Source organism: Thunnus maccoyii, chromosome 2, assembly GCF_910596095.1.
Source record: "Thunnus maccoyii chromosome 2, fThuMac1.1, whole genome shotgun sequence".
NCBI classification, from domain to species: Eukaryota; Metazoa; Chordata; class Actinopteri; order Scombriformes; family Scombridae; genus Thunnus; species Thunnus maccoyii.
Window position 1 is genome coordinate 5,610,987 of NC_056534.1, and position 17,967 is coordinate 5,628,953.

General features: G+C 40.7%; 1 protein-coding gene across 2 annotated transcripts; it reads left to right on the forward strand.

The window, feature by feature from the left end:
- Positions 1-982: 982 nt before the first annotated feature.
- Positions 983-15,984, forward strand: LOC121912833 (ectonucleoside triphosphate diphosphohydrolase 7-like). 2 transcript variants are annotated; one of them, XM_042435305.1, is made up of 14 exons: positions 987-1,218; positions 1,938-2,028; positions 2,151-2,330; positions 3,654-3,859; positions 6,385-6,535; positions 6,708-6,811; positions 6,986-7,045; positions 7,140-7,288; positions 7,366-7,532; positions 8,040-8,241; positions 8,485-8,604; positions 8,747-8,832; positions 11,543-11,704; positions 12,821-15,984. In XM_042435305.1, the coding sequence occupies exons 2-14, from the start codon at positions 2,021-2,023 to the stop codon at positions 13,035-13,037; spliced, it is 1,812 nt and encodes a 603-aa protein (XP_042291239.1). In that variant the 5' UTR covers positions 987-1,218; positions 1,938-2,020; the 3' UTR covers positions 13,038-15,984. The 2 variants fall into 2 exon arrangements, with proteins under 2 accessions (XP_042291247.1, XP_042291239.1); XM_042435313.1 differs by lacking the exons at positions 11,543-11,704; positions 12,821-15,984 and adding an exon at positions 9,364-11,529 and having other exon boundaries at positions 983-1,218.
- The last annotated feature ends 1,983 nt before the right edge of the window (positions 15,985-17,967 follow it).

Sequence of the window (17,967 nt, forward strand, 5' to 3'; positions counted from 1 at the left end):
CACATCAGCTAAAGTCCACCGTTCAGTGTAATTAAACACAAATTTAACATTGTCAGTGCACAAAACAGACAGATTCACTCATTTGAGTGCTGGTGATTGTGCTGTAGGCCTGACATTTAGACCATTTGTTCTGTTTGGCAGTAAGAGAAGTATGCCAAGACATAGGCCTACAAGAAATGTAAGAAATGATTCAGTAAATGATCTATAAAACAATGACATCTAAGCTTGGACGACATAAAACTTAACCAGCTGTCTTAAATAAAGCCATTTTGCTGGGTTGTCTTACAGACCGTGTCTATTTTATAGGCTATTTATATCATGTTGTGTGCTTGTGTTTTCATGTTGTGTTTCTGTTTCACTGCTGCACAACCAGTTGTCCTTTGGGGACAAATAAAGTGATTGACTCGTTGACAGATACTAATCTAGTGTGTTTTTATAATTTTTATTCAATATATGATCAGATTATTCACTGCTCCATGTCCTGAAACTCTAACCCAAGTTTGACAATAGGGCTACAGTACAATAAGACTGAGGAAAAATCCTCTTTTTAACGACAAATTCATCTATGTTTCTTTGATATATTGATTTCTCATTCTTCACTCATAAATAAGCCATTATCAGGTCACGTGGTCGATCTGAATGGAGGGGCTAGTAACAATCATAAACTAGAGAAGCTGGCGTTGACAGCATTTGCAGATTTCTCCACATGGTGGCATTGGTTGCCCTCAAGTGATACTTCAAGGACGGGTTCACAATTTTTGAAGTCTGTCAGGTGCCCAAATGAATTCCGAAACGGGTGTTGTTGCCGATTATTTTTCTTTTGACTGACTAATTGATTAATCGATAATCCTTTCAGCTCTATTTATATAAAACAAAACATAATGGAAGCGCATGATATTGTCCCCCCATCCCCAGCCACTACCTTGCCGGGTATTTCACACGTGTTGTCATTTTTCCTACAGCGCTTGAATGCAGCAGTTCAACTCCACCTCAGCTACGTATTTGATGACGCAATCACGTATGCCGACCGGAAGATGCATGATCTTTCTTTCCATAGATCTTGTGGTCACTTCCTCCTTATCGCCTCGTCGTCTTCTTTTAAAATAATCTTCCTCAAATATAGTGAGAGAAGAAGATACTTAATTATCGTTTCTACCGAAGGAACAACACATGTAACGTACGGACACAGCTGTCATGGCGGCGGAGAGGCTTCGATAGGTAAGTTTATAGGAGATGTAGCATATGGACACACTACGGTTATCAGCAGTTCATATATTAACGTACCGTTACCGTTAGCCGGTTTGTAACTGACGAGTAGCTTAACTAAAAGCTACAATACCAGCTGCCGTTGGAGCTAATGTGGAAAATACGTGTAATATATTTGTCCTGTATCCAGCTACTCTGTTTTTATGCAACAGTTTTATAGTTATATAACTGCGAGATAATCCACTCTTATTGTAGCTTGTATGGAAAAAAGCAGTAATGCTAGGAAGAGTAGTGCTAAATTGTAGGCTACAGTATTTTTAGACTAGAGGAATGCCACTCAAATATCACTGGACTATTTGAACGTATTATGATAGTGTAACAAGGGAAATAGAGGAGCCTACAGTAAGGTCACTGTATCAACTGATAGATCAGAGTCATTTATTGATCTCACTGGCTAAGTTACATAAATCACTAAACAAATCAGGTCACTTTTTTTTTTTTTAAAGGACGGGTTCACAATTGTTCATGTCAGATGCCCAAATGAACGTTGAAACAGGTTTTTCTTGCTGTAATCAGTCCTTCTTGTCCCAAAGTCTTGTCCTAACACAGAGAAGGCTTGTTAAGTTATTAAAAGCTCTGTGTTGTTGAGTTCTGTTCAACAGCTTTAATTTAAGACGACATCGTAAATAGACTTTATAGCTTTTTTTTTTTTTAATCTTGCCTTCACACAGAAAACCAGCCTCCAACTCTGGACAGGATCCTGGCACCATGAGGTGACGACTGTGACGTTTTGTACTTTTGCCAACGTGGACATATGGCAAGGTAATAAACTGATATCAGCATTTGTTAGAAAGTTATCACCATAATGCGTGAGTTCAGATTTACACGTAATAATATATGTTTACTATATAGTTTTTGGCTGTTTTTCCTTCCCTGGTCTACAGGATCACTTTGTCCTGCCTGCCGGCCTCCTGGTACTGCAGCGTGTCCCTGCTGTCTCTGGGCTGTGCTCCCAGACAGAGGCTGCTCCTGCTGCTCTTCATCACCTCCGCCCTCCTTCTCCTGGGAACCTACCAGAGGCAGCTGTGGGGCAGCCAGCGACGACCCGGCGGCCACTTCAACAAGTGAGTGAACGGATGTACTTACTGCTGGAGATGAGAGCTGGACACACACACGATGTTTATGTTAATTCTAAGTGGACTAGACCCAACTGTCATCTTAGTATATATTAGTGTTTGTGGTCTTAACTGAGGTTTTTTAATTCATCAGCAATTATTTTGATATAATTGATTAATCATTTGAGTCATTTTTCAAGAGAAATTGTCAATTATTTGCTTCTTTTTCTGTTTTTTTTACCACTGTAAACTGCATATTTTTGGGTTTTGCTCTTGGCTTGACAAAACGAGGCATTTGAAGATATCACCTTGTGTTCTGGGAAACTTTGAAGGGCATTTTTCACTATTTTCTGTCACTTTATAGACCAAACAACTAGAGCTGCAACAATTAGTCGATTAATTGGCAGCTATTTTGATAGTCAGTTAACCCTTTCAGTCAATTTTCAAGCAAAAATGCCAAATATTTGAGAGTTCCAGCTTCTTTAATGTGACTATTTGCTGTCTTTCCTTGCCATATATGACGATAAATTGATTATCTTCTATATTTTAGGATCTGTCGTTGCCTTAAAATTGTGAATGCCATTTTTTTCATTATTTGTTCACATTTCCCAGATTAACTGATTAATGGATAATTAAAAGAATCGTTAGTTGCAGCCCTAATTTTAACTAAGCTTCTCTTTTTTATTTTTTATGTTGTATCTGATTGGCTGTTCACTACAAACCCCACTTCCTTCTGTTGCGTAAACCTGACGTGTCCACAGCTTGACTGGAAAATGCTCAGTAAACAGCTGATAACCAGCTTTGTGAGAATAGTTATCAAAAATAAATGTTTTGAAGCCAGACAGCTCAAACTTAGCTGAACTCAGTTTGTGAGACTGACTGCAGGTGCTTTCATCAGCAACCGAGGACCGACAGAGATGCAGAGAAAATCTGTATGAGTACAAGATAGTTTTAATCATAACGTCCTTTTCGATAGAAGAGAGATGAACTAGAGAGAGGATATGAAAACTGAGACATGTGCAATCACTCTGAGACCTGCTGGCATTTCAGATGGTTTATATCTACTGTTTGCTCAAGGATTTTATCCAAAACATCTTACATAATGATGAATATTTTGTGTGGGCATCCAAACCTTTAACAATGACTGTGTACACTTTGATTTTCAAGAATGATATTAGTGGGAGAGAGAAGATGTATGGAGGTGTAACATCTTTGAATAACAATAAAAAAGCCTGAATACGATATACAGTATATATAAGATATAGTATCCCAGTATATAAACACTGACAGCTGTGCAGGAGTCATAACATGTCTGTGTTTGTTCTCCTCCAGGTATCTCTCCATCGTGGAGTCCATGGAGTCCACCGATGTCCTCAACCCTGCCTTGAATTATGGGATCGTGGTGGACTGTGGCAGCAGCGGCTCACGGGTCTTCGTTTACTACTGGCCCCCCCACAACGGGAACCCCCACACCCTGCTGGACATCAGACAGATGAGGGACCATGACCGCAAACCGGTCGTCAAGAAGATCAAACCCGGTGAGGAGTTTGTCACGTTACGTTTTTTGTTTTCTATGACACTATCGAGCCTGTTGGTGCTTTCTAGTTAAAGTACGTTAGATTTTAAAGATTCATCCTTTAACATCTTGCTGTAAATTGTTGCTGTCTTGCACACAAACGAACCAATAGGCAGAGAGAGCTGTAGAGCTGCAACGATTGGTCGATAGAAAATTAATCCCCAAATATTTTTTGATAATCAAATTTTGTCTTTTTTTTTTAGTATAAATGCCAAACATTTACTTGTTACAGCTTCTCAATAAATGTGAGGACTTGAAGCTTTTATGTGTCATCCATGACAGTAAACAAGACATCTCTAAGTAATCATAACAGGCATTTTCCTCTGTTTTCTGACATTTTATAGACAAAATAATTAATCAGTCAATCGAGAAAATGATCTGCAGGTTAATCAATCATGTAAAGAATTGTCAGACTCGTTCTGGGACAGAAAACGAAGCAGTTTTTGATCAAGACATAACCACGACTGAAGAAGCAATTGTTACTAGGCCTATATTTATTTAATTTCAACAAACTTATCCCCCTAAATATATGTGCAGTGTTGATGCAGCAAAGTTGAGATTTCTCTGTAAACCATGGCTGTTTTTGTTTTTTTATTATTGTGGGACTTCACAATGGAGCCATTGAGACACAGACAGTTAGTCAGAACTCACTGGTTGTTGTTAAACAGTTTGGTGCCAGCTTGAGGATCATTGCTTATCATTGTGTGTGTGTGTGTCCCTTCGGGCTCAAAGCCAAAGGGACACACACAGTGAAAGACAAAGTGTGTGTGTGTGTGAAAGAGATAAGAAAGAACATACATGGAAAATGGAAAAAAATACTAGAAGGTATGATAACAGAAGAGATTACTCCGCAGCTGTTTTTCCTCTCTACAGTAAACTTGCTCTTTGAATCAGTCAGACCAGCAGTGAGTCACAGCAGACTGATTAGATACACTGGGTTTGCTTCCAGGGACAACAGTAAAAGGCTACGTGGCACTTTGAACCCCGGGACATACTGTAAAATATTTTATGGAAGAACTTTTGTAGTGTTTACATGACTGACACTGTTGTTGACATATTACAACCATGAGTATTTGTGTTAAAATAAAGAACAAACATCATTAGAAACATAAATACACGGATGAATTTTCTGCATGAGATCAAGAGAGATAAATGAGGTGACAGTTTGAATGAAATGTGCTGTTATCTTTTTATGACCTTTATTGACAACTAGTCTGACATTTCAGGGTGACATCTTTCTCAGTCTCGTCACATCTTGACAGTATTTCAATCAATCAATTTTTATTTATATAGCGGCAAATCACAACAAAAGTCATCTCAGGTCACTTTTCACATAGAGCCGGTCAAGACTGTACTCTTTAATTTACAGAGACCCAACAAATCCCCCCATGAGCAAACACTTGGCGACAGCGGTAAGGAAAAACTCCCCTTTAACGGGAAGAAACCTCAAGCTGAACCCGGCTTTTGGTGGGCTGCCATCTGCCTTGACCGCTTGGGTTGAGAGAGAGAGAAAGAAAGAGGGGGAAGGGGAGGGGGGGCAGAATAACAACAATCATAACAATAACAATAAGTAGCAATAGCCAGGGAAGGACGCCAAAAGGACTGCGAAGGACCGCGAAGGCTCGGCCTGCAACCCAGGGTTTCCTGCGAGATGAGAAAGCACAAACAACTCAGAGGCCAAGTTAGTGACTTGCATTGATGTTACATGAATGCATACAGATGGAGAGGAGGAGGAGGAGAGATGAGCTCAGTGCACCATGGGAAGTCCCCCAGCAGTCTAGGCCTATAGCAGCATAACTAAGGGCTGATCCAAGGTGAGCCTGGTCAGCCCTAACTATAAGCTTTATCAAAAAGGAAAGTTTTAAGCCTACTCTTAAACATAGAGAGGGTGTCTGCACCCCGGACTGAATCTGGTAGATGGTTTCATAGAAGAGGAGCCTGATAGCTGAAGGCTCTGCCTCCCATTCTACTTTTAAAGACTGTAGGGACCACCAGTAAGCCTGCATTCTTGGAGCGCAGTGTTCTAGTGGGATAATACGGTACTATGAGCTCTTCAAGATATGATGGTGCCTGACTATTAGGGGCTTTGTAAGTTAGGAGAAGGATTTTAAATTCTATTCTAGATTTTACAGGAAGCCAATATAGCGAAGCTAAAATGGGAGAAATGTGATCTCTTTTTCTAGTTTTAGTCAGAACACGTGCAGCTGCATTCTGGACCAGCTGGAGAGTCTTTAGAGACTTGTTAGGGCAGCCTGATAATAAGGAATTGCAATAATCCAGCCTAGAAGTAACAAATGTGTGAGAGAGGAGCTCAGTGCATCATGGGAAGTCCCACAGCAGTCTAGGCCTATAGCAGCATAACTAAGGGCTGGTTCAAGGTGAGCCTGGTCGGCCCTAACTATAAACGTTTCATTTCAGTTATATCTCCATAATTAGATGTCTCGTGAAGACAAACATGCAATAACGTCGTTGTCTCGGTTGTCTCAGGTATCTCCACCCTGGCGAAGACACCGACGCAGGCCAGTGACTACCTCCATCCTCTCCTCAGCTTCGCCGCTGCTCACGTCCCAAAAAACAAACACAAGGAGACGCCGCTCTACATCCTCTGCACTGCTGGCATGAGGCTGCTGCCAGAGAGGTAAAACCAAACAATGTTTAAATGTTATTGTACATTTTTAACATCTTCAAATGTCTTGTTTTGTCCGACCAACAGTCCAAAAACCAAAAATATTCAGTCTGCACGACAATCAGTAAATCTTCACATTTGAGAAGCTGATAATCAGAAAAACTCTGTACTTCTCTGTGTGTAGCCAGCAGGCGGCCATCTTGGAGGACCTGGTCACTGATGTTCCCCTGGAGTTCGACTTCCTTTTTTCCCAGTCACATGCTGAGGTCATCTCTGGGAAGCAGGAAGGTGAGAGGAAGTGCTCGCTTTCTGTGGTGTTTCTGACTTTTACTGTTTTTGAGTATTTATTTACTGAATTAAAGGAATGCAACATTAACCGTGGCAGTCATTCTAACTGCTGCTTGCCTGCTTTCTGTGTGTTTTCATTGGACATGTTTCTGCTGCTGCTGCTGAACCCTGAAGGAGTCTATGCATGGATTGGCATTAACTTCGTGTTGGGCCGCTTTGATCACGCTGACGAGGGTGAGTGTGAAAGTGTAACTAATGTTTGTTTGACGATGTGTTCAGGTTTCTTCAGATGTGAAATACTCAAAATCATTCCTTTAACGTTTCTCAGAGGACGCCACAGTCGAGGTGACGACAGGGTCACAGAACCAGCAGCCAATCAGCAGGCGGCGCACTGTGGGCATCATAGATATGGGTGGAGCTTCACTGCAGATCGCCTATGAGGTGCCAAGCGCCATCACCTTCAACTCACCACAAGAAGTAAGGAAATGTCTCGTTGGTTTTGACTGACAGCCGGTCCGGTCCGCAGGAGTTTTAACATCTCGTGGTGTTTTTAGGAGGAGGCGAGGAAGAGCGTTCTTGCCGAGTTTAACTTGGGCTGCGACGTGGAGCACACGCAACACGTGTACAGAGTCTACGTCACCACCTTCCTCGGCTTCGGAGGAAACATGGCCAGACAGCGTTATGAGGACCAGCTGGTCAACAACACACTGGCCAAGAACAGGTTCAGACACGCACAAGACATATATGCATGTCTATTTAGGATTATTAGCGGTATTCAACACGTACTGGAGGCCCTGTTGCATCCTTTATTTCTCATGTCAAAGATTTTTTTTTTTTTTTAGCTCTACTGAAAACGGTAAAAATTTTCCATGAACCTTTTTCTCCTTCCAACACCTGTCACTGTGAGAAACTGAATGCTTTAGCTGTGTTTGCCAAATCCAGCATATGTACTGTAAAATCCATTCAGATGGTTCTTAATGTAGAATGTAGTTTAGTGGCCACAATCCATTACTTATCAACTATTATTCTAATATATATCTTTAAAATATGCCAGTGTTGGATGTGATACATTTTATGCTGTTAAATCCATTAATTTCAGCAATTACATGCACATAATTTTACCCATTTGTGTATCTACTGATTCAGCGCAGAGTTAGTTTTTTTTAGTTTTTATAACTGTGTGCTTAAAATGTAAGTAACGTATTGTTTCATGTCCCCTCTCGTCCAGGTTTCTAACCACACAGACGGGCCTGAGCGAGGACAAGCCGTACCTGGACCCGTGTCTGCCGATCGGTCTGTCAGACACGGTTGTCCGTGACAACCGCACCCTGTACCTGAGGGGTCTTGGCGACTGGACTCGGTGTCAGGGGGCCGTACGACCCTTCCTGGGTCTCCACAACGGCACCATGTCACCGGGAGGCATCTACCAGGTAACGGCTCGTTTCAACCGCTTCACCTGTGACTGAACCTTGATGTCATCACTCATCTGGTTAATGTGTTTGTGATAGATTAAGTCAAATGTGGGTGGATGCTTCTGTAACTGTAAAAATGAGTCTCAGCTAACTGTGGCATCCCTTTACGTTTATTTAAACCAATAAATACTGTAGCTCTCACTTCTGCCAGCTGCCCCATGAAGCAGAAATACCAGAAAATAACTTTTAATGCTTCTCCAGGCTCCCATCAACTTCAGCAACAGCGAGTTCTACGGCTTCTCAGAGTTTTTTTACTGTATGGAGGACGTGCTGAGGATAGGAGGACAGTACGACAGCGAGAAGTATTCCCGATTCGCTGCGGTAACCACAAACACGCCTCTGATATATATATATATATTTAGTCTCTGATGTAACTTACTGGGCTGAGAATCAGGATATTTTTTGTATTTTGTTGTTGATGGAAAGTTTACAGTTTGTGTCCGGTTTTGGTTTTGGTCTTCAGGACTACTGCTCCACCAAGTGGTCGACACTGAAACAACGTCTGGACAACAAGCTGTTCTCTCAACAGGCCGACATCAGCAGACTCAAGTAAGTTTCTCTCTCTCTTCTTCACTTGTCTTCATCCTGAACTAGTGTCTTCATCATTTAGCAGTGTATGAATGAAGCATATTGTGTTTTCTGTGGGTTTATGTAGGCGGTGGTTTCTTTCTCTGTCCGGTTATGATGGTTGTCACTAAGTTGCTCTCCGGTTAATTACAAGCAAAAAACACACACACTGTGGTACTTTCTGAGAATGTATCACCTCTTGTGTGCCAGAGATTTTTCAAGGAAGCTATCAGATACTTGCTAGAAAAGCAAATATGCAGGCTTGAATGAATACAGTGGGTTTAAATATTGTTCTTGTCGTAGGAATCAGTGATAAACAGTCGCAAATCTGTGAATTATTAACAGAAACTTGGATGCAGATTGTTACTTTAAAGTAGAATAGTTTATTTATTGAAAGCCTTGCAAAGGTTAATATATACCTATTAGTGTATTATTTAATGCTTATAGCAAGTTCAGGGTTTGTTTTAGATGTGAAACAGCATGGAACTGGCTCTTTTACCTACTGTGTTGCAGACTGCAGAGTCTCCACAAGGGGGAGCAGTTCTGTTATTATCCGACCAGTTCTACACCTCGCTGGTATTCCATCAAGGCGGATAAAGGAAAAGCCTGACTTATTTGATAAGAGTGACTAATTTAAGTGACGTCACATTACCCTGCTCAGTAATAAAGGTCATTTATACCTCAGAAGTAACTGTCAAGCTTTGTTTGTGTCAAAAGTCCCTTTCATACATGCAGTTTATCCCTGAAATGTCCAGGAACATTTCCTGCATGGGGTCATGTGTGAATGGGAGCAGGGATTTATATTCCGGGAAATCTGTGACGCCAATTTTCCACCTTTTAAGACCTAGAAACATTTCAAGGAAAAGGCCGGTACGGTTGTGTTGTGCAGGGACAAGCACATAAAGGGTTACATCTGTCTGACAAGCGAACCAATCACAAGACATGACGTGTGGGTGACGTACCGCGAGTCGGGCAGTGCTTGGTTTGGGCTCGTCTGTTTTCAACATGGCGGCTGTGTCACAAACATTCTCATATTACAGTTGAACAATACACTAAAATATGTTATATCTGGAAACATTTGAGGTGAGAAATAGACGATGCAGTAACATAATCTTGGTTCATATTTGATCAGGACCGCCTAAGTTGACAGTTTGATCTGAGTTTCGCCTTCTTCCTCTGTTGACAGAAAGGAGCAAGACGGAAATGTTCCTGAACGTAGCTGCATGTGTGATTAGTGAAAATCACTAGCGGTGCCTGAAGGGTTACCCCAGTAATTTACCAGGAACTATGTGTGAAAGAGGAAAAACAGAACCACTGTTCAAGCTGCGAAGACAAAATGAAATGTAAATAAAGTCCAAACCATGAGCCTCTGCTTAATTTAAATGTATACTTATATCCTTCTCCAGCTTCTTTATCTCCAACTTCTTCATTTCTAACTTTCGATGATGCTTGTAAATTGAACGGACATCCTGCGAAAGAGAAAATGTGTCAAAGAGTAGATGATTATGTAGTTGGTAATGGTAAGTTGGTTCTCCATCATTTTAAACATACGTCTGATGTTATTTAGCCTACTGATAATAAAGCCACAGTCAATGATTTGGATGTTCATTTATTAACAATAAGTATTTATCCTGCTGGTCTGGAGGATTGAACTGACAACCTTCTGATTATAAGCTTGCTTTTTTAACCTTTAAGTCACCACTGTCTGTCTAAATTTTCCTGTAACATTTACGCATTTAATCTGTCAGCAGTGTTGTGCCAAGCCATCTCCCTCGCCTCGTTTATTGCAGCAGGATTGCCCCTTTTTGGTGATGATTCCTTTTATATTCTTTGTAAAGTTTCATCAGCAGGGTTTGTTCTGCTGCTGAGAAGAAACACCGCTCTAGTTTTCCCGTCTTTTTGAGACGTAGTATCATCTTTTTGACAATCAACTGTTCCGGGCTGCTTATTATGCGCACTGAAAGATTATTCAAGCCTGGTTAGAGTTAATATTCAGCACTACATTAATAATTTGCTTTTAACTTCCCTCTTCAAAGTAACCAGGTCGTCTTTCATGGAAGAAAGAGGAGTCATGATGTCATTCTGCAGAGTTACTCTGCATAATATATCCTCCAGTTTTAATCCTTTGCAAGTTTTAAATTAAAAAGGTCGAACTCTCACACAAAAACCAGTTTTAAAAAAAGAAAAGACTGCTGTTATGGGTGTCAAATTTGCCGAAGTTAATACTTAGGTGTACATTGACGAGTCTACATCTGCTGCTACTTTTCTTGCCTGTAGATGGTGCAGGTTGGACTGGAACTGCAGCTGTGAAACAGCTGGAGGTGCAGCTGTGCAACTAGCTGATATTTACTGTCCCTTTTAGAGCTGCAAATATTAGTCGATTTAGAAAATTAACCCACAACTACTGTGATAATCGTCATTTAAGGATATTTTAATCAAAAATGTAAAATATTTGATGGTTTCAGGTTCTCAAATGTGCTCTCTTGCTCTTCTATTATAGTCAGTTGAATATTTGAATATTAAATATTGTTGGTTTGGACAAAACAGGACATTTCAAAGTGTTACACTGGGCTCTAGGAGACTGCGATGGGCATTTTTCACTGTTTCAAAAGATTAATTGATGATGAAAATTATCAGTAGTTGCAGTGTATTTATCTCTTCCTGACTGATTACCTTCTTCCTGTGAACTCAGGAATCAGTGCTTCAAGTCGGCCTGGATGTACGAGGTGTTGCACTCTGGTTTCCGGTTCCCCAGCGACTACCCGAGTCTGAAAACGGTTAAACTGGTTTATGACAAGGAGGTCCAGTGGACTCTGGGAGCCATCCTGTACAAAACCCGCTTCCTGCCTCTCAGGTAACTCCAACACACAGACAAGGAAAACATCTGTGATAAAGCTCATTATCAGTCAGCTCATAACACTGAAACCTTTTTACCTTCAGGTTCAGGAAACAAATTACAATATGAGCAGTTTCTCAGAGGAAGACATTAAGTCTGACATAGTGAAAGAAAACATAATATCCCTCCATATCCTATCATAGAACAAATGCTCGATGGTATGTTCCCAAAAACAGTCTGCACACTCTGGATATGGCTGGTCACCTGCTGTTGTTATGGCTCCAATGAAGAAGATGACCTGGCACATTTTGTATACAAAGAAATTCAAACTTGACATGATGCAAAAGAATATAAGAACAGGAGCAACAACAATAAAAATAAAAACAAGAACAAAGGAAGCAAGTAAAATTAGATAAAAAAGAGCATTAAAAAGGCAGCGTGAAGGATAAAAATCATGAAATGCACCTTTTTAAAGTGTAATTAAAAGTCATGACAAACTGATGAGTCTTCAGTTTAGACTCCGCTCTGAGATCTTCAGGTAGTTTGTTCCAGATGTGAGCAGCATAAAAGGCTAAAAGCAGCTTCACCACGGTTAGTGCGAACTTAAAGAGCTGCAAGTAGAGCAGAAGCAGCTGACGTGAGAGCTCTGGAAGCTTCGTACTGTATGAGGTGATCTGACATGAACCATGCAGAGATTTATGACCAAGCAGTAATATTTTAAAGTCAATTCTTTGACACGTTGGCAGCCTTTGTAGTGATTTAAGAACTACTTTCTTTTAGTCTTTGTTAGGACTGGATCTGTCTGACTGCTTTCTTACAGAGACCTGAGAAAAGTCCATTACAGTAATCCAACCTGCCAAACACAAAGGCACGCACCAGTTTCTCCGAATCTTGCTTTGACATGAAATCTCTGATCCGTTTTCAGATCTCTGATGGTCGTTTTTGCCTCGGAGCATCACAGGAAATGCATATATGTTTGTTTTTTAAATGGAGGAAAGGATAGGTTCCACACATACAGAAATCTGTCGGTATTTTTATGTTCATCAGTAAGGTTAAGGTTCATTTTTTTCCTTGCATAAAACACGTGTCAGCCAGTCTGTTCATGTGGCTTCCTGCCTCTCGTGTCGTCTCTAGGGACCTGCAGCAGGAAACGTTGCGGCAGAACCACCCCAGCTGGCTGCGCTCCTCCTTCGTCTACAACCACCACCTGTTCTCTCTCTGCATCCTGGTAGTGGTGCTGGCCATCCTGCTCTACATCCTGCGCTTGCGGAGGATCCACCAGCGCGAGCTGCGGCAGGCCGAGGCCCTGAACCTCCTCTGGGTGGAGGAGGGAGAGGCTCTCCTCCCCTGAGAGCCGCGACCAAAACATCCACGATAACCATGCAGGGTCTTTTTCTCCAGATGTTCTCACGACCTCCGAGACACGTTTGACTTACTGTATCTAAACCACAACAATAAAGCTAAAGAATTTGAACATGGAGGACAGATGAAGATCCTTCTCACAAGCTAAGGGTGTGAGTTGGCTAAGGAGGAATTATTGGAAGACCCGAGAGGCTTTGCATGGAATAACATCACGGTACAGACAGTTTAATGAGCCTGAAAACAAACTCCTCTGTGTACTCTTTGATCGTGCAGCTTTAAACACAAAGCCCAGAGCTCAGACTGGAAACTTGTTCTATGAGTTCATGTTCTTTTCAAGACAACTTTAGAAGAAAAGAATCAACTTGTCATAACAGGATTAAACCACTATCAGTAGTTTTCTATCTTCTGAGATCCAGAGTCGTGTACGGTGAACCTGAATTTGGCGTCACTCCAAAAGGTGGTAAGTTCGGAATAGGAATACGGTCTGTTGAAGACTTTGAAGAGCTTGTAACATCTATTGAGGAGAAGCTGTCTGAATCAACATGATGGCGATGGAACTCCTTCACCTGTGATCGTATTAGGATTCATATTTTTTTCTCTCCGTGAAGAATTATTCATGTGAGAGCAGGCGATTTAACACGCGCTATTTGTGTGGCTTTATTGAAGGCTGTGTTCATCTGCACTGTCCAAGACGAAACATTTCAACTGCAATTCAATCAATGCAGCCGCCATTGAAGTCGGCACAGACATTCAACATCACAGAATGAACCTCAGTGTTCTGTGGTGATCCTCTGTTTCATCTCGCGCCACTAAATTTCCACCTGTCCAACACTTTAGTTCATGACAGGATATCTCTAAAACTAATCCTGTAAATCAGCCTCAGCTGTACTCTCTGATTAAGTCCAGGCTACCATGCTAGTGTTAGCATGTTACACTCATGCAGTGTTGACGGATGGTAGAGAAGATTTGATATTTTATATGACTTGCAAGGTTAACGGTCAACTCATGACGGTTGTATGTTTGCAGCGTTGGTCGTGTGAAGGTTACAAATAATGACAAGACAGCACTTTCTCCATTACATTTTGGTTTAATTACCTTGAGTGATGGACTTTATTTGTTTCCTTTTCAGGCACTTCCGTATTATTTGGTGCCACGTTGCATATATCACAGCTCTCAGGAAAGAAAAAAGTTAATTGTAATTTTCATGGAAAACCTTTTTAGAAGTTGAAAACCTGGTAATTACAGTAACTCCTGATATGACATGATTGACTAATATGTGACGTCGCATTACATACCAAACATCGTCTTGTTATGATGCCAGCTGTACACATATTAACATGCTAAACGTTAGCATGCTAACGTTAGCATTTCAGCATTCGGATAGACTGTAAGACTGTAATCGGACTTGGGCTGAAACTAACGATTATTTTCATTATTGATTAATCTGCTAATTATTTTCATGATTAATTGCTTAGTCTATGAATTTTCAGTATTAAAAAGTGTTATTATTTCCCATAGCTCAAGGTTTAGTCCAACAAACAGTCCAAAACTCAAATATATTCAGTTTACTGTCATATATGACAAACAAAAGCAGCAAATCTTGACATGAGAATTTTCGGCATTTTTGCCTGAAAAATGATAAGTATAAAATAGTAAGTTAAAAAAAAAAAAAAAAATAGTATAATACTTAATCGACTAAATGTTGCAGCTCTAAATGGGACTGTTAGCATGCTAAACGTTAGCGTCCTGAAAGATATAGTTTTTTAAATCTTGTGCAAACAAGAGAATAACTTGGGCACACAAGATAAAAATATATTATCTTTTAAGACTTCAGTGTCTCTGCAGAATTCAGTTTAAAGTTGGACGAAGCCCAACGTAGACTGAGGAAAGTTTAATCAAGACCGACAAAGCAGAGCTGAACCTGACAAGCTGATATGACCTAAAATGGCCACCATTCAGAGGATAAATTTTGATTCAGGTAACAACACGGCCTTTCCTCTGGCGCCACCCTCAGGATAAACTTTACCTTTGCTGCTTCACTGCTGGTAAGAATCTGAAATAACTAAAAAACAACCTTAAATTGACACGAACGTTGGTTATAGCGAAAATATATCATTATTTGTCAAACGTAAAATTTCCCATGCTTCCCTGTACGTACTCCTACATCTCTTGTGCATCCAGATCAGTTCCTTTATAGCAAAGTGTGTACTTCCCTTTAACATGTATGTGTCTCTTTAGTATCATCTGGCGACGGGTAACAGATTTGAACGTGACATCGCCGTGTGCAAGGAGAGCAAATGTGAAGGAGCTGTGACTCCGTCGGGAACTGATTTTCTTTCACCCCAAATTAAAATAAAATGTCGGTGACGAAACACCAGCTATAAAACCACCATCTAGCAGCTGAAATGTTCACACCCCAAAAAGTGATTTAGCCTTGCACCTCAGTGTGAGGTGATATCACGGTGGGTTATTGTCATGAGTGTAGCGGTACTTTTCTGCCTTCAAAGATAGTGTTTCATCTACACCTCTATTCATCCCTGATGGGATGATTTCCTCGAAAGCAATCCTGCAGACCGATGATGTCAGCCACAGAGCTCTGGCCTCAGATTGTGCTTTGATACTTGAATGCCACTGTTGTCTTGCCAAGACCCCCGTCCAGCACAGATTTCTATCAGAGAAAAGACAGAGCCGAGAGGCAATTTAGCTGGAATAAGCTGACAGATCTGCTCAGTGTTTGGATGAAGGCGGTGAAAGCAAAGACCCTGGAGGCTGATTTCTCATCGCAGTAACTCCATGAAAAGGCCAGTCGTAGTAAAATGCGGAAAAAAACACCTTAAAGGGACCATATTATGCTGTTTGTGCTTTTCTGTTATTTATAAACTGTTATAATGTCAGATGTCTATGTTAAACATAGAAATACTCCTTGCAAGTCAAAATCCAGGGCTTCAACCTGCTCTGGGCGCTTCGTTTGCAATGTTTTTTTTTACCTGACGTTAGCTTGTTGTGCATGCCCATAAACAGTCATCTGTTTCCTAGCCTTTGTTGCTAAGCTTGTTGCTAGGGTTGTATAGCAACAACATGTTGTTTGCGTCATTCACTCTCATATTTCAGATCGTATTTGCTCGAACATGTACAGATGTATTTGAGAAGTTGACATTTCAAGCGAAGGACGAGAAAAAGTAGTTTGTTTCATGGTTGTTGATGTAGCCTCTGGAGCACAGCCAACTTTGCCCAGTGGCCACTTGTGGTATTGCAGCGAAAAAAATCCCCCGTGGCCCAAAAAGCATTATCCTCATAGACCACTATTATAAAAGAAACGTCTGATATCCAGTTCTTATAATACATCCACGCTCCGGAGCTGGCAGGAGTCTCCTGATGGACGAAGGGGCGCCTTAAATAAAACGGCCTGTTTAAGACAGAGGCTGAACTGAGGGGCTGCATAAAGGACCAGTAAAAGATAAATAAGGAGTTTTTGAACTGTAAATCATGCAAAGATATTCCAGTATAGCCCCATATTAAAAAATATAGATCTGAAAATGTGCATTATATGTCACCTTTAAAATGTATGAAACATCAAAATGAACTCTTTTAAAGCCATTTTTGAGGGAAGAAAAAACCCTTCCCTGAGAAAAAAAAAAGGTTGTTTTATTCTGTTTTTACAGCCGCTGTTTTGTTTTTTTCTTGGTGTTGTATTATGTGCTAACAATGACGACAGTGTTGATTCAAATCTGTGTCTGAGTAGCACCTGATGAAACTTCCTGAGAAGTTGAATAATGTGTTGATCCCACAGTGGGAGATTTTTATGTCCGAAATGATAAATGAGCTATTAATTTTTATTGCTTTTCAGGAAGTCTGAGACATGATTCATCAAACTGAATGATGAGGACTCCATTGTTTTAAAAAGTAATGCTGTTTTGTAAGCCGTACTGTTTGAAAGCTTTCTACGGTTTAATAATGTGATTCCAAGTGTACTAAACGTGTTCGATACACACCTACGTTCTCCTTTTCTTTCGCCCTGACACAGATGAATCCTGACACGTCCTTGTCAAACTGTCAGCCTGTGTTTGTAACCTGTGTCTCCCCTCATCTGTACTTCAAAAAATACTTTTCTACTCGCTGATCCTGAACTCTCTGTAACAGGAGCTTCTGAGGGAGCAGACAAAAAGGTCTGAAATTTGATCGCTGACAGAGTAATTTCTGTTTTATTTCTGATTCCTTCACATACCCGAGAGAAAGAAAAGGATCAAAAAAAAAAAAACTGTGCAGCTGTTTCTGATTCATCCTGACATGGATTTTAAAGATTTCTGCTTTTTTTTTTCCTCTGATGTTTCGATTTCTGACGAAGGACCAATCGTTGTGAGTGTTTCTTTGCAGAGCTGGGCATTGTGCAATGTTGAACAATAATTCACTCAAGGGGGGGAAAACTTGACTTCTATGTTCTTAATTACGGGACCTATGACATCAATGTGAATAGAAACAATTCTAATCCAATAAATCTTTTTCAATGAAAATCAGTTTTCCCGTCTTGTCAGTTCTGTGTGCTGCTTATGTTGTATTCAGTGCAGGCAGGATTGTTTGCTGGCTGACTAATGAAATGGGTGCAGCACTTATGAGGCGTGTATGCCCTCTGCACTGTCTTACAGGCATACACCAGCCTGTACACCCTCTTATCAATCAACTGCTTCCACCTGTAAGAAGATTAGAGGGTAGAAACTGGTGGGTTTTTGGTGGAAACATCTATTTAGTAGCTATTCTGGAGCTTTTCCAGATCATACGACATGATCTCAGCTTTATAAGACAACATGAATGAGAAGTCCTTTGAATCTGGAGCTCCATAACAACTAGGCATACTCAGACTGCTGATGAAGATCATGTATTATGATTGAAAGCCACAAAATAGACTCTATGGCAAGATTGAT

What these genes read in the sequence shown, in the direction of transcription:
- LOC121912833 (XM_042435305.1), top strand. An exon ending in CTTTGATCACGCTGACGAGG is followed by an intron (nt 7,046 to 7,139) that starts GTGAGTGTGAAA and finishes AACGTTTCTCAG; the next exon opens with AGGACGCCACAGTCGAGGTG. An exon ending in CACCGGGAGGCATCTACCAG is followed by an intron (nt 8,242 to 8,484) that starts GTAACGGCTCGT and finishes ATGCTTCTCCAG; the next exon opens with GCTCCCATCAACTTCAGCAA.